The sequence below is a fragment of the Phyllostomus discolor genome, chromosome 13 (genome assembly GCF_004126475.2).
Source record: "Phyllostomus discolor isolate MPI-MPIP mPhyDis1 chromosome 13, mPhyDis1.pri.v3, whole genome shotgun sequence".
Taxonomy (NCBI): Eukaryota; Metazoa; Chordata; class Mammalia; order Chiroptera; family Phyllostomidae; genus Phyllostomus; species Phyllostomus discolor.
The window spans coordinates 12,930,122-12,946,188 of record NC_040915.2 but is presented as its reverse complement, the minus strand read 5'-3'; the positions used below and the strand labels follow the sequence as shown (position 1 = coordinate 12,946,188).

General features: G+C 45.3%; 1 protein-coding gene across 3 annotated transcripts; it reads right to left on the bottom strand.

The window, feature by feature from the left end:
- Positions 1-744: 744 nt before the first annotated feature.
- PURA (purine rich element binding protein A) lies at positions 745-9,719 on the bottom strand. Of its 3 annotated transcripts, none has more exons than XM_028528341.2 (2): positions 9,283-9,719; positions 745-3,546 (listed from the first exon to the last, which is right to left on the bottom strand). In XM_028528341.2, exon 2 carries the CDS (start codon positions 3,395-3,397, stop codon positions 2,432-2,434), a length of 966 nt encoding a protein of 321 aa, XP_028384142.1. In that variant the 5' UTR covers positions 3,398-3,546; positions 9,283-9,719; the 3' UTR covers positions 745-2,431. The 3 variants fall into 3 exon arrangements, with proteins under 3 accessions (XP_028384142.1, XP_028384143.1, XP_028384144.1); XM_028528342.2 differs by having other exon boundaries at positions 9,408-9,719; XM_028528343.2 differs by lacking the exon at positions 9,283-9,719 and adding an exon at positions 4,075-7,095.
- Positions 9,720-16,067: the final 6,348 nt, after the last annotated feature.

Here is a 16,067-nt window from a genome sequence, read left to right as displayed (position 1 = left end):
TGCACTACTTATTGCTGGCTACTATGAAACACTGATCTAGGAGTACTCCAACAACCTGTAGTACAAGGCATAACTTTAAGAAGCTATAGTAAACAAGAGACAAAATCAAAGCAATTCTCTTCCTAACTAGTAACAGCACAGAGAATGCAGTCTTTTCCATATCACAGTTGAAGTACAGTGAACAAAACAGCTCAACAAATCTTAAGACAAAAAAAGTGCAGGTTATTAATGTTTACATGCAGTTGATAAGCATTCCAATGTCACATTATGCACTGTAAAAGCTCAACTTTACTATATGGAAATAAGGAAAATGCACCTTGGGGAAAGGGGGAAAGCAATTTAATCATTTCCAGTGATTTTGTAAGTAAAGAAACTCCTAACTATTGTACGGTCACCTCATATTTAACATTGTATGAATATTAAAAGCAAACAATTTAATGGGAAAATGCACAGTACAATGGAAATAGCTTGTTATTCAACACATACAGTAGATCTAAAAAACAAAGACAACACACTCAACCAGGGAGCTTAAAAATATCAAATCAAACCCAAAGAACCAGCAGAAAAAAAATCCTTCGAAAAGACAACTGTTTCACCTTCCTAGGCCAATGCTTTACAATATGAGAAGCACTGACACCTTCTAGCTCCTACAGGTGATGTCTCCTACATACAGCAGTTAGATCTATATGTCTGGATTTGCCAAGAAACAATTCCATCCCCAGAACTCTCTCTGCAGACAAGATCTTTTTTTTTTTAACCAAAATACTTTCTACAGAATTCCAAACCAAAATGTACTGTTTAAGGCATCTTTTTTTATAACATTTTCTCTTCACTCAAAGATGATAGTCATGCAGCAGTTTAATGATAAAAATATATTAATATTTTACTATACAGCAGCAAGAAGTTAGTTGTCAATTAAAAGCACACAAACATCTTTAAATGAAAACCTGTAAAAGACTATCGTTACAAACAATTTCAGTTTGGAGGACACCAGCTTGGTAAAGTGCTCTCCTAAGCTTTCCATTTTCATACCCTAACACCTTGAATATATGAATTATAGAACATACTTTTGATAGAAGGCTTGTACACTTGGGGAACACAAATACACTTAGCATATAATGTAGCCAGTAATAACTAGCACCACAGCTACATGGAAATCCTTTACATACACCAACTTAACTTGACTTTCTCTTTTAAAATGAAACTCAGAATCCATGGCTCAGTAGGATAACTGTAATTGTGTTGCTCTGCTTTTAACAGGTCTACATAAGTTAATAGCACTGGCAAAAACCAAAGGATAGCTTCGGACCTCTTACAAGTTTAGGAGACAGTGCTAGTGACCACAAATAGACTCACTACCTGATGTCCAAGTACAGGTTCACTGGAAATTGCTGCACGTTAGTTAAGTTTTTAAAATCCTTCTACACATAATAAAAAAAATATATTATGAACGATACAAGTACATCTCATATACACAATAATGACAAAACGCCTACTCGGTCAAAGCAAACAGATGCAGAAAAATATTATGGGAGATTTCCTTTTCTCTCTTTCTTTTTCCTTTTGCTATTTGAATAACTTTGGTTCCAACCATAAAAATCACAACTTAGCAAATTTCATTTAAATGCCTTTTTAATAATTTTCTTCATGTTCACAGAAGTTTCACTGACCATTTTTATATGTTTAAGGTCCAGATGCAATGCATATTGTATAAAAGAGAGCACTTATTGTTTACCCTTGCATGAATTAAACCTACGTACCTTAACTCTACAAACTTCTGCATAACATTTAGACAAAGCTCAGACACACAGCATGCCTAGCCCTCATATATATACACATCTCTAATCACAGGTATATAGGGTGTCAAATATACTATAATAACCTCCATGTAAGGTTTGAAATTTGGTAACAAAATGAGAAAAACTAAAAAATATTATTTACGTGTTCTAAAATATCTCTTTTTTGTGCTAAAGTTCAAATGTTAGCTCAACATGAAAAGGACTTTTATATAATTCAGCAATATTATAATCTTGACCATTTTGCAAACACTTTTAATAATAATAGCTTAAACGTGTACAAAAGTTCTTGGTTAATTAGGGAAATAAACACTCAGTTCTTTATATTTTTTAATCAAGTAGGAAACACAGTTCATATAATGTTATTACTTTTTCTATTTTTTGTTTTTTGTTTTAGCAGCTGCTTACTGTTTTATATGGTGGATAAAGTGGACAACATCCAGCGATGGGTGGCAAGTCAAGAAGAGAAACTGTCAGTTGGTGGAGGTTCTGTGGGTGGTGCTCCCTTGGAGTTAAGTTTTTTTTTTTTTTTACTTTTTTACTTTTTATTTTCTCTCTTTCTTTACAGTATATTTTCTGTGTGTGTGGCTGTGTGTGTATGCATGTGTGTGGGTTTTTTTTTCCATTAAGTCTGATCAATCTTCTTCCCCTTCTTCCTCACCCTGCAGTAACAGGGTGGCAGCGGCGGTCTCCTCCTGTTGTTGCTGCTGCTGTTGGTGGAGTTGCTCACAAGCAGCTCGCTTTTCCCTCTGCTTCTCTTGAATCTTCTTCATCTCCTCCGAGTATTTGCAGAAGGTGTGTCCGAACTTGGCCCACACCTTGTAGGGCACGGTGATGGAGTTGCGGTAGGTGGGCTTCACCTCGCTCACTCGCATAAACACACCGTACTTGTTGGAGCCCACATCGAAGAAGAAGCGCTTGTTGTCCACAGTCAAGGAGGTGCCCTCGGGCAGCTCGGCCGGCTCCTCCTCCACTCCGTAGTCGTCGATGAGCTTGGCCAGAGCGTCACGGAACTCGATGAGCCCCTGTGCGGGCAGCGCAATGGTCTGGCCCTGCGTGGAGCCCAGGCCGGGCCCCCGATTGACCGTCTGGCGGATGCGCAGGAAGCGGCCGCGCTGGTTCTCCTTGAGATCCATGTAGTACTTGCGGTTCTCGCGCACCAGGAACTCACTCTTGAGCGCCCGGCGCGGCTCGTCCTGCGCCTGGGCCAGGTCGGGTGGTTGGCTGGGGCCCAGCTGTGCGTAGTGCTCGATGAAGTCGCCCAGGTAGTCGCGGAACTCCACGGCCACTGACATGGAGAGAGTGAGGCGGCTCTTGTTGCCGCCCGCGCCCACCTCAGCAATCTTCAGGAAGCGGCCCTTGGCGTTCTGCTTTACGTCCAGGTAGAAGCGCTTGTTCTGGATGTCCACCCGCTTGGAGGCCAGCTCCTGCGTCTCATGCTGCAGCCCCCCCGGGGCCCCGCCGCCGCCGCCACTGCCGCCGCCGCCCCCGCCGCCACCACCGCCCCCGCCGGAGCCCGAGCCTGAGCCCGGGTGCCCCAGGGAGCCGCCCGAGCCCAGCGCCGCACCACCCTGCTCGCTGCCGCTGTCTCGGTCCGCCATGATGCTGCGCTCCGCCGCCTCGCCGCCTCGCCGCCGCCTGCCGCTCCGCCCGCCGCCGCCTCAGTCGCCTCAGCCGCCGCTGCTTTCCCTCCCCGGCTCCGCCTGCTGCCGCCGCAACCCCCACAGCCAGTCAGCCACTCTCGCGAGATCTGCGGGAGAGACGAGACAGACGAGACCCGGTAACAGGGCACTGACTCCCCAGTACAGTAGCAGGGCGCCCTACTGTACGCGCCCACCCGCTCGCCCGGCACGTGACCTGCGCCCCCTCCCCACTGCCAGCCCCGTCCGCCCGCCCGCCAGGCGGCGCCCACCCGCCAGCCCTCACCCCACACCCCTGGCTGGGGGGGGGGGGGGGGGAGCAGGACGCGCCGCGTCGCAGCTGCCGCCACCACCACTGTGGCTGTCGCTGTTGGCCAGACCCTGGGCGGCCTTGGCCCGGGGAGTTGGGGGACTAAGGGTGAGAAGAGGGCTGCCATACTAAGCACAGGGAGCGGGCCTGAGCTCTGCTTTCCAGTGACCCCAAAGAGAGATACGGGGACAAGGGCCTGCGCACCGCAGCTGAGCCCGCTGCAGAGAGGGACACCGAGTCACGGCCACCCCCTTCCCTGTCGGCCCCAACAAGACCCATACCCAAACCCAGAACGGCCCACACGCCGCCAGGCTATGCTGTCTCCTACCGCAGAGCCCTGGCCGCAGAGGCGGGTGAGGAAGAGGAGAGGTGGTGCGGCAGTAACCCTTAGCTGCAGAAGGGGCTGCCCGCGACGAGGTTGGGGCGCCGGCAGCAGTGGCACGGAGCAGCAGACACCTAGCCGGTCCCTCCCCTCGCTCCAGCCGCTCCCCCTCCCAACGCAGCGACTCTGGCCTCAGATGATCCCGCTCCCCCCTCCCCCCAACCGCAGCCCCGCACAGTCGGGCGGGCGCACTCGCTGGCTGGGGGTGGGGGGGGGGGAGCTGAGCAGAGGACGGCAAGCAGCCGCACCAGGGCCGGGGTGCCCGCAATGCCTGTTCCCTTGGGCTCTGCCCTTCCCCCTCAAGCAACAACCAAAAAGAAACCCACACTCACCCCCAAACCTTCAACCAGCCCCCTTTGGGGCCAAGATTGCCCGCCTGCCTCCCCCTCCTCCTTCCAAGATTTGGGAAGGGGGGCAACCCTGCTCGGGGCTGAGCCCAGCCTGGGTTGCCGGCCAGCTCTGCGGATGAACCAGGCCCTGCGGAGCCTTCAGCCCCCAGCCCACTTTTCCTCTTTGGAAGGACCCAGAAAGGAGGAGAAAACCAAGCGGGGTTTAGGATATTCACGCGCTAAAAATGCCAGGAATTTCCTGGGAAACGCAGTTCCTTACGGGATTCATTAACGCAGGTTCACTCATGCATTTTACCCCTCCCAGAAACTCCTAACTCAAGCAGAGCCCCCACCTCTCAAAAAGTAAAGCATTAAATGATCTCTGGTTTTTAAGCAGATAGCTAGGTTACCGACCATTAGTTAACCAATGAGTCTTTAGACAGTGACACCTGAAGGGGTTGTCTCCAGTCTCAGAAATCATTGATTTTTTTCTTCCTAGATTTGAGGCGTAATCTAAGGCCTATTTTCCTTCTCCCAGATACACAGCGAATGCTCATAACTACCTCACTGCAGTCTGCAGTCCTAACAGCTGTGGGAAAGCTAAGGCCCATCTGCAGAGGACCCCCTGCCAATGCCTCCGCATCACCTTCTTTCCACAGGGGTCTCAGAGGATACAGACCTCAGAGCGCTATACCTGACTTTCTCAAGCAGAGAGTGCTGCCTCTATCCTGAGAAGAGGATGCCTATCCCACCTCTTGGTTCCATTCCCGTTTCACATCCTCCACCCCTCAAAGTACGGAGACTTGCCTCCTTCGCTCTTAGCCCCAGAGACAATTGAGTACATGGTTGCCCAAGCTTCCTGGAAGAGAGAGGGATAAAAAGAGGACTAACGATCAAGAAACCCAGACCAGTCCAAGGCATAAGCCTTGTCAATACCTGAGCCCTCAAAGCCCCCTAATATTTCTCTTCACTTCCTGGACAGACCTGCCTGCTACGTATTCACAGCTTCCTTTTACTCTTAGCAAGGGTCCATTCTAACCAGCATTAGCTACTTCAGCTTTGAGCTGACGTTTAGGACTCCCGTTAAAGAGCAAGAAACAAGGAAAAGCAACCTGGCTATCAAAATGTAAACTGGAGTAGTCCTGTAAGCCAGCTCTGTTATAACCCACCTGTCCAGTGGTCATCAAAAGAACTCCCTAATGGGGAGGCCCACTAAGAGATAGAAATACAGGCATTGGGCACCATAAAGAATTTCCCCTTAGTTTGAGGGGCATTCTCGAGTACCATGTAGTACCCTTTCAGTGCTGATTTTTTTCTGCAGTCCCTCCCCTGTCGGGAAGGGGACATAGGAAATTGTTAGCGCACTGCACACTACGCAAAAATAAATAAATAAATAAAAATACACGTGTAAAAACGCAGAGGCTCCTTCAGGCTCCCACAGTAGCGATCAGGACCCTGGATAGACCCCGGCCCCAAACAGAGACGCAAAGGCTGAGTGGCAGGGTCTCCCGCACAGAATCCTGCAGGGCATTACAGTTCCACTTATAGGCTGAAGCTAAGATTTGATGAAGTCCGATCTAGAAGAGCCGCTGCTCTTCCTCAAGGGTTTACCTTGTGCTGTATCAAGACTTTGCCCCCTCAGGAGAGGGCAAAGCAACAACAGGGCCAATGGGATTACAAAGAGGGGGCACGCGTCTGCCGGTCTGGCTATTCTTCCATGCTAATAATGATCTCTTCCTCATGACAAACAACAAACTACGGCTTTAAACTGCCAGCCTTCTTGGACCACCTTTGCAGTCTAAATTTCTTGCCCTGTCCCAAACGATCATGTCCAGGGGTTCTGAAGTGGTTTTAGTTTGGGAATGCTCTGATTTTCTGATAAAGTGTCCCCAGGAACCGAGTTCTTAGTTGCCCAGTACAGAGGCAAATGATGAAGTTTCTAGACAAAACACAGGTTAAATATCATTTCCTCACTTAAACTGGGAATTTTACGCTCAAACCAAACAATTGAGACCTGGATCTCTCCACAAAAAAAATACATACTAACTTATTTAATGATATTTATCATATATGTAAAAAAATTTCTGCTATTATAAACTAGACTCTTACCTACTTTTTAAATGTATCTAACAAGCAAACAAGAGTAATGATGTCTTTTCCAAACTAATTCAATTATAAATTGGATATTTAGTATATTTTTCACTACCCAAATAAGAGTTAATTTCAGGATAAACCTGTAAATCTGGGCTTTTAGTCGGATTGGGAGGGAAGTGGTGAAAGGTAGCTTTCCTTAGACTACAGAATAGAGTAGCCTTAAAAAAGGCAGCCTGAGAAGAATGGATATTGTCTCAGAGAAAGTCTTAAAACAAAATGTTTAGAACCTTAAATATAATTTCAAAGTTAGATTTGCATCCTAATATTGAAAATCCATTAGAAAATTTGTGAATTTAAATTATGCCTAACCATTTGTTAACTACCTAAACAATATATTACCTTGGTAAATGAAAAGCCAGTTTTAGTGTCTAGCTGTTTGAATACGTAATTTAAAAACAAATAGTTGTAAAATTAAATTTATAATTTCAATACAATGTAAGAAGGACAAAGGGAAAACGAAATATATTAATATGCAGCAAAATATCCATGTTGATGAAAAAATAATAAACTATCCCCTTTCTCAAAGTTTGCTTACATTTTTAAAAAATGATGTCTCTAGATTTCTTGTGCTTTTATTAATACTACACACATATTTTGAAAAGAATAGATTGCTTTATTTTTAATCCTATTATCTTTATGTCTTTAATAAACTCTTACCAACAAAAAATTGACTGCAAATGAAACAGACATTAGGTAGACAAAAGGGAAAAAAAGCCTCAATTTTCCTCAGCCTGAGCTACGGGTTCTGAAATAACCTAATTCAGCTTTGGTTTTAAAAGCAAAAATTAACACACATTTATAAAATAAACTTGGAAAGTGGGAATCAAATTCTGGGTAATAAACTCTTTTTGAATATACAGTTTCTAATAGAAACAATATGCTGATTAATATTTCACAGAATCACAGATTTCCAAAATAAAAAGAACAAGAATATTAAAACTTGTGTTTAAATGCTGCTTAGGTTAAATGCTTGTTTTAAACCAGACAATTATCTTCAATACCCAAATCATTAAAACTAACTGGAATGTTTTACTGCAAGTGTTCAAAGTGGAGGAATTACCCACTTCTCATTGCTATCTACCAGAAAAATTAAGGGAAACCCTCAAGTAGATGTGAACGTTTAACGACAACAACAAAGACTAATGGTAATAGTATTTCACCAATCATTTTTTAAAATGCGTATCCCCTTTTCTATAGCTCAACTGAACTTTAAAATTCTGTCTCTTCAATGCTATTTTAATGTTTAGGGTTAAAGATATGAATTAAACATTTAAAATGTGAAGAGAATGATCCAGGTGATACAATCCTCGTACTTCACAAAATGTTTCCATTTTAAGCATTTCCAGAAGAGTTAAATAAACGTACCACATATTCTAAATTCTATAAATTTTTTCAGAAAACCCGACATTTTTTGTAGCCAAAAGGTCCAAACAGAAGCGATGCAAATGTCAATAGCTCCCTCTCTTCCGGCTGATACTTAAATGGTTTTACTAGTACCCGAAGGAATGAAATCAGCAACTCTCCACACACTAGCCAACATTCCAATTTGCAAAGCCGCAATTCGCAAACGTCAGTTTGGGAAGGGAACATGGAGGGGGGGTCTTAAAATAATAAAAAAAAATTCTTTTTTTCACAGTCTACCAGAAGATGTCAAACCAAATTCTAGCTATTGTAATACACTGAGACCTCCCTTCCAAGGACACTGGACACAAACATAGACACCGATGCAAAAAGCTGCCCCAAAGCGCCTACCTAATCCGACAAAAACGTAAGGCGTGCAGATAAGAACGAATTAGAACCCTCAAGAGGGTCCGCAGAGACAGCGAAGAGAAGGTGGCATTTATTTGGGGGTAGACAACAACGAATCAAAGAAAGTTGCACCAGTTGGACTCTCGGGCCCTTCTCTAAGCAAGTTCAGGCTCAAGGCAGATACGTTTGGGGGGGCGGGGGCGGGCCCTTCCCCCACAGACATCTCTGCCACCTCTGGCACCCACTGTCGCTCAAAGGGAAGCCCCTCCAGCTCTACAACCGTTCCTTTTGGTCCCGGACTAGGGCAGAGGAGGCTGTTGAGCTGGCCCAGCTCTGTGGGGCAGCAAATATGCCTTGCCCGGGCCACCCATCCTCGGGCCTGGCTTCATCTGCGATGTCAGCATCAATGTATTATTTTTTATTTTTACAACGCATCCTGGGCGGGTGTATATATTGCGGGGGGGGGGGAGGGGAGGTTGAACACAGGAGAGGAGGGGTTGCTAGTGGAGCTTAGAACCCTCCTTCTTCTCCCCTCCTGCCAGGTTTGCTGTTCAGGGAGTGTCGGCCACGCTTGGCGCACTATCCCAGGCCCCGGGCGAAGGTGGCCAGGGAAAATGGGGCTTAGGGATTGCTAAGCAAACGGCACCATTGGTGGTCTCCAACGCCTGCGGAGGTAGGATTGTCTTCTTTCTTTTAAGGGGCGTGTGATTTTGTTCTTTTCTGGAGGTGGGAGGGAGTTCGTTCGTGCGCTACGGTGTTGGGGGGGGCGCTGCTGCACTGCCAGGGTCCCCGGAGGGAAGGTGCGGGGATATCTACAATGGTACAGTAATTATTCCTGGGGCGTAAGAGGGCGACTAGAGGACGGGGTGGGCAGCACCTCGAGCTGTGGTAGTGGCAACAGGAAAGGTCGCGAGGGGCTTACCCGGGCGGGCGGGCGCTGTCCTGCCGCAGGTGAGGGAGGGCGCGCGCTAGGCAGGCGCGAGGAAGGGGGGGCAGAGGAGGAGGAGGAGGGCGCGCGCGCGCGCGCGCGCACACACACACACACACCTGTCCTGGACAGCGGCGCGAGCCGAGCTGCGCCTCACTCGAGCTCTGCTAGCCGAGGAGGGAGGAGGGCGGGCCGGCAGGCGGGGGCGGGACGCCGAGGGGAGGAGGAGGAGGCGGCTCGGATGGCTGGTTCGGCTCGCGCTCGTTCTCCCTCCCGCGGGCAAGCCACGCTCACACCCTGCTTCTGCCGCTCACTCACAGCCCCCTTTGCTCTCCCTCCTCCTCCTCCTCCTTCCCCTGCGGGATCCGCTCGCCGCCGCCGCCGCAGACGGCAAGTCGTGGCAGCCAGACGTCGGCGCGTAACCCGGCGCTCCGTGCGTGACTCCGAGCGACGAGCGACGTCAGCGCGCGCTCCGCGCTGCCCACCATCCCCCCCCCCCCCCCCCCCCCCGCCACCCGCCTTCCGTGGCTCGCGCCCTCCGCCCTCGCGTCCCTCGGTTTTAGTTGCCGCGGCGGCCGCCGAGCACGCTCCCTCCGCCCCCATACGCGCGCGCGCGCGCTCTCGCCGCCGTTGGCTCGTCAACAGCGGCCCAGGCCTCGAGGCGCGTCTGAGCAGGGGGCTGCTCAGGCCTCTTTGCCCGCACGCCTTCCACCCGTCCCGGGTAGCGGACCCTGGAGGACAAATCCCTTCCTGGGCTTTGAAGGCCGAGGCCAAGCTCAGTCAGTAATACAGCCCTGTAGGGCCTGCGTCAGTTCCAGCCCTGGGCCCTCGGCGTCGTAGTTGGTGCCGCTACCACTGCGTCACCTCCCCCCCCCCACGCCCCTCTCTGGCCCTTGTTCCGCCCCCCTCTCTCAGGAGGCAGAGGGCCTTTTAGCTCCTGAGAAGGTCTCACCTTGGCCTTCAGACTCCTGCCGCGAGGGGCTAGAAAAGCAAAATTAACATAAAGAAGAAAGTGGCTAAACCACATTCAGGCTCTTGCCTCAGGAATCCTTGACAGGAAGCGTGGGGTTGCTGCCCAGCCTCCCACGCAGAGTAGGTGAAACTGGGCCCCTTTGAGGGACTGTGACTAAGGGCAAAACTCTGATAAATATTATTTATGCGTCCTTGGGCTGAGGGAGAAAGTAAAAGAGGCGACTTAATTTTCATAAATTATTATGCAAAATGCAGAACTATAAAATGTCCTTTAAGACAAGGTTTTTGATACATGGCAACTTTTCCCCTCGCTTTGTACGTTGTCACATTTCCATTCTGCAGGACTGAGTACATAGAGGTGGGACAGTTAAAAATGATCGACTGCAAATTAAATAGAATCTCAGAGAAGTCAATCTGAGATTTAAGAGAACTTAGTCACTGTCATTATTTAATTTAGTACATTTCAAGTTACTTTGCAATACTCCATAAGATACACTATTAGGCAATAGTAGACTTTTAAACTCACTTATGATAGGACCTTTTCCAAAAAGCTTATCTAGTTAACCTGTGAGGCAATTAGGAACAAAGTGACGTTAACCCCATTTTATAGATGAGAAAATTGAGTTACAAAAATACAAGTTAGTTCCGTTGCAAGGAGTCTGTCACTGGTAGAGGGAAACACCCTAGGTCTACTATCACCTACTTTATCCACTAAACCAGAAATCCCTCAAATATTTACTCCAGGTGTCTATTGATGCCCACCCCCCTCCATGGTAGGCAGTGCCTAATGTCTAAGAAAAAAATGGGAGATATTCCTGGCTTTAGATATCATAGAGTACTTTAAAAGGTTTGCAATTTTCTACCATTGAAAATTGCAGCTCAGCACTACAATCCAAACAATTGAATTGCGAAACAATTCAATTTCTATACTAACATTTTTTTTTATTAATCCCTAGTTAGAGGTGAGAAAATGTTTGACACAGGTTTAAGAATGGGTTATTTCCTTTGAATTGCTTCTTTATTCACCTCATCTTTAGGTGGCAGCACTACTATATAAATATCTTTTATACTACAGTCTTCTACAACTTGATATCCTAAAGACTGCTTTGTCCTAAATGCTTCCAACTATATTGTGGAGATTAGAATCCAGTGAAAACAGGAAATCATAGCTGAGAATTGGAATACTTAGGAGGTTCTAGAAGAGGAAAAATAGAAAAGCTTTCAGAGTAATTATTAAAATGTGTGGATGTATTAAGGAAAAAGTAGAAAGTTTCCCCAAACACCCTTTTTAAGCTATATGAGAAGCAAGCATTTTTTTTACTGTAATCCTAATCTCTTATTGAAACAGCACAAGATGTCCTTCCAAAGCAAGTCATAGTTTCTCAATACTGCATGCTTATCAAGCATTTACAACTTTAAAGTTGCTAGTTGTATAGTTGCTCATATTCTAACTACAATTTTAAAATTTAGGTGCACTTTTCCTCATTAAATTGTATAAAGCTTATGAAGATCCCAAATAGGACCTTATTGTTGAACCTTGTGGAAGAGAGCTCTTCCTGGCTTCTTTTCTCGCTTCCTAAATTGTTCACATGCAAAGTAAAGGATCACTGAAACTCAGAGCAGTGAGAAGACAAGCTAAACCAAATGTAAAATAATAGCAATTTACAGATATTTGATATCTTAATTTCTCTCATATTTTGAGGATAATAAATTGTGATATATGGGTGTTATTTGGAGCAAATGCTTTCTAACTAGAACTTTGTCATAATTAATTTAGTTCTCCTGTACCCCTTTACTGAAGCAACCAAACAAAATTGAATTTACATGCATTACAAAATAGACTGCATTAGATTCACAGCATAAACATAACCATCAAGGAATATAGAGGTATGACCATCAGGAGTGGGAAATCAAATTATTTCTGGATAAGAGGATAAGTCTTAATAAAGTCTTTCTTGATGGCAGCTTTCATCTTTCACAAGTCATATTTGGGGAAGAAGTCTCAAGCAAATTGGTAGAATTCAAGCTCAGCAGTATTATGTTAAGATTTTTTAAGCTCTCTGGTGCCAGCAAACCATGCAGCCCGGGGGCCTTGGCTCCAAACTTCTGCCAACTCCATTTTGGCAATAGTGTTCTGTTGAACAAAGTTTGCACGTGTTTGGGGTGTGAAGTGGTTCCTCAGGCATTTATCTGGTTTTATTCCAGTTTGGGGACTTGAGGACGAGGGTCAGAAGCATGAGACTTGTATAGTTCATATGTACCCTGACACAGACTATGCTAGTGATCTTGAATTTTCACTTAAAGGGAAGCTTTTTCTTTGTTGGTGTAGAAGTTATTGAAGTGTACCCTTTGGCTTACAACTTAAATGCTAACATTATATTGAGCCAGTCTCAGGAGCACATAAGCAGGATTCTTTCTGCTGAGGGTGTAGAGCTATGGAAATTTACTCCTCATCCTCCTATCCACAGTACCACCTACACATATTTATTCCGATGAAACTCACTAAATAATATGCAATTTGAGAACAAAGGGGCCAGTAATTATTAAAACTTCATCTCATTGTAAGATTATAACTATGAACCTCTGATCTTTCTTGGTATGAGTTGTCTGGCTTCATTTCCTTTAACCACATCCTCCCATCCTAAAGTCATTGGTTAAGAAACAACACCTGGCCCAGATGTGTGTGCACTAACTTGTCTTATTTCAAGGGTCCCTCTTCCTGAGGGAAACATAATATGGTCTCAATTTCCATTATTTTTTCAAGTAATTCTAATAGAAAATCCCTGCATAATTTGGGGGTAACACAGTTTGAAAGACATTACAGTGATGTTAGAACATTCTATTATTTTTGTTTTGGGGGTTCCCCCCCATTTAAGAGCAATGAAAAGAAAAAAGTGCAAAGTAAAAGTAACAGTTGTTGAAATAATTATCTTACCTCTAACCATGATCAAAGGAATGACAATTTTTAGGATACAAATATAGTAATTTGAACATGGTAGTTATTCTTGATACTCTTTTTAAAGTATATTTTATTGATTATGCTATTACAGTTGTCCCGTTTTTTTTCTCCCCTTTATTCCCCTTCACTCTGCACCGCCACTCTCTCCAGCATTCCACCCCCCTTAGTTCATGTCCATGGCTCGTACACATAAGTTCTTGGGCTTCTCCATCTCCTATACTATTCTTAACCTCCTCTGTCTCTTTTGTACCGACCAATTATGCCTCTTATTCCCTGTACCTTTTTCCCCATTTTCCTCCCTCCCCCTCCCCACTGATAACCCACCATGTGATCTTCATTCTATGGTTCTATTCCTGCTCTAGTTGTTTATTTAGTTTTTGTTGTTTTTGTTTTTTCAGGTTCAGTTGTTGATAGTTGTGAGTTTGTTGTTATTTTACTGTTCCTTCTTTTTTTATCTTCTTTTTCTTAGATAAGTCCCTTTAACATTTCATATAGTAAGGGCTTGGGGATAATGAACTCCTTTAACTTTACCTTATCTGGGAAGCACTTTATCTACTCTTCCATTCTAAGTGATAGCTTTGCTGAATAGAGTATTCTTGGATGTAGGTCCTTGGCTTTCATGACTTTGAATACTTCTTTCCAGCCCCTTCTTGCCTGCAAGATTTCTTTTGAGAAATCAGCTGATAGTCTTAGGGGAACTCCTTTGTAGGTGACTATCTCCTTTTCTCTTGCTGCTAAGATTCTCTCTTTATCTTTAACCTTGCGTAATGTAATTATGATGTGTCTTGGTCTGTGCTTCCTTGGGTCTAGCTTCTTTGGGACTCTCTGAGCTTCCTGGAGTTCCTGCAAGTCTATTTCCTTTGCCAGATTGGGGAGGTTCTCCTTAATTATTTTTTCAGATAAGTTTTCCATTTCTTGCTCTTCCTCTTTTCCTTCTGGCACCCCTATGATCTGGATGTTGGACTGTTTAAAATTGTTCTGGAGGTTCCTAACCCTCTCCTTGTGTTTTGAACTCTTGTTTTTTTCATTCTGTTCTGGTTGAATATTTATTTCTTCCTTCTGCTACAAATCGCTGCTTTGCATCCCAGTTTCCTTCCCATCACTTTTGGTTCCTTATATATTTCCCTTTACTGGCACTTTTCATACCCTTCAGTTTTTCCTCTGTTTTGCGACCATACTGAGCCATTTCTGTGAGTATCCTGATTACCAGAGTTTTGAACTCTGCATCTGATAGGTTGGCTATGTCTTTATCCCTTAGTTCTATTTTTGGAGCTTTGATTTGTTCTTTCACTGGGGCCATATTTTTTGTGTCTCAACATGTCTTATGTTGTAAGGGGTGGAGCCTTAGGTATTCAACAGTGTAGGGCAACCCAGGTCACTGAGTTGTAGCACTGTATGTTAGGGAGGGGTCAGAGAGGGAACAATGCCACTCGCTTGGCTCTCGCTCTACTTTCTTTTTTTTTAAAGATTTTATTTATTTATTTTTAGAGAGGGAAGGGAGAGAGAGAGAGAAACATCAATGTGCGGTTGCTGGGGGCGGTGGCCTGCAACCCAGGCATGTGCCCTGGCTGGGAATCGAACCTGCGACACTTTGGTTTGCAGCTCACGCTCAATACACTGAGCTACGCCAGCCAGGGCTTCGCTATACTTTCAGTCACTTCCACTGCTACCCACAAGCAAATTGGGCCCTTCTGGTGCTGATTCCTGGGTGGATGGGTTTGTATATGTTCTACAACCCTGTGGGCTTCTCCAGTGGACTCTGCTGTGAGACTGAGAGTTTCTTCAACTGCTGCACCCCCCCACCATGGAATTTTACGACCATGTTTTGAGGCTTTATTTCCCTGCACTGGAACCCTGAGTTGCTCTGTCTCACTCCCCAGTAGTTCTTTCTGGCTTATCCACATACAAATGTGGGCCAGCCAACCACCGCCTGCCTGCCTTGTCCTCCAACTGCTGCCTTGCCACATGTCCTCTCTGCCCTGCCTGCCCGTTGCTGCCCTTCCTACCAGTCTGGATGAATGTTTCTTCTTTATCTGCTTGGTTGTTGGACTTCCATACAGTTTGATTTTCTGGCAGTTCTGGTTGTTTTTGTTTTTAAATTGGTTGGTGTCATTCTTTTGGTTGTGCAAGGAAGCAAAGTGTATCTATCTATGCCTCCATATTGGCTGGAAGTCCCCTTATTCTTTTTTAAAATATATTTTATTGATTATGCTATTACAGTTGTCCCATTTTCCCCCTTCACTCCCCTCCACCCTGCCCACCCCCTCCCACCCACATTCCCTCCCTTTAGTTCATGTCCATGTGTCATAAGTTCTTTAGCTTCTACATTTCCCATACTATTCTTGTTTTCCCCCTGCCTATTTTCTACCTATCATCTATGCTACTTATTCTCCATACCTCTTCCCCCTCTCTCCTCCCATTCCCCTGTTGCTAACCCTCCATGTGATCTCCATTTCTGTGGTTCTGTTCCTGTTCTATTTGTTTGCTTAGTTTGCTTTTGTTTTAGGTGTGGTTGTTACTAACTGTGAGTTTGATGTCTTTTTTTTACTGTTCATATTTTTGATCTTCTTTTCTTAGATAAGTCCCTTTAACATTTCATATGATAAGGGCTTGGTGATGATGAACTCCTTTAACTTGGCCTTATCTGAGAAGCACTTTATCTGCCCTTCCATTCTAAATGAAAGCTTAGCTGGATAGAGCAATCTTGGATGTAGGTCCTTGCCTTTCATGACTTGGAATACTTCTTTCCAGCACCTTCTTGCCTGCAAGGTCTCTTTTGAGAAATCAGCTGACAGTCTGAGGGGAACTCCTTTGTAGGTAACTGTCCCCTTATCTCTTGCTGCTTCTA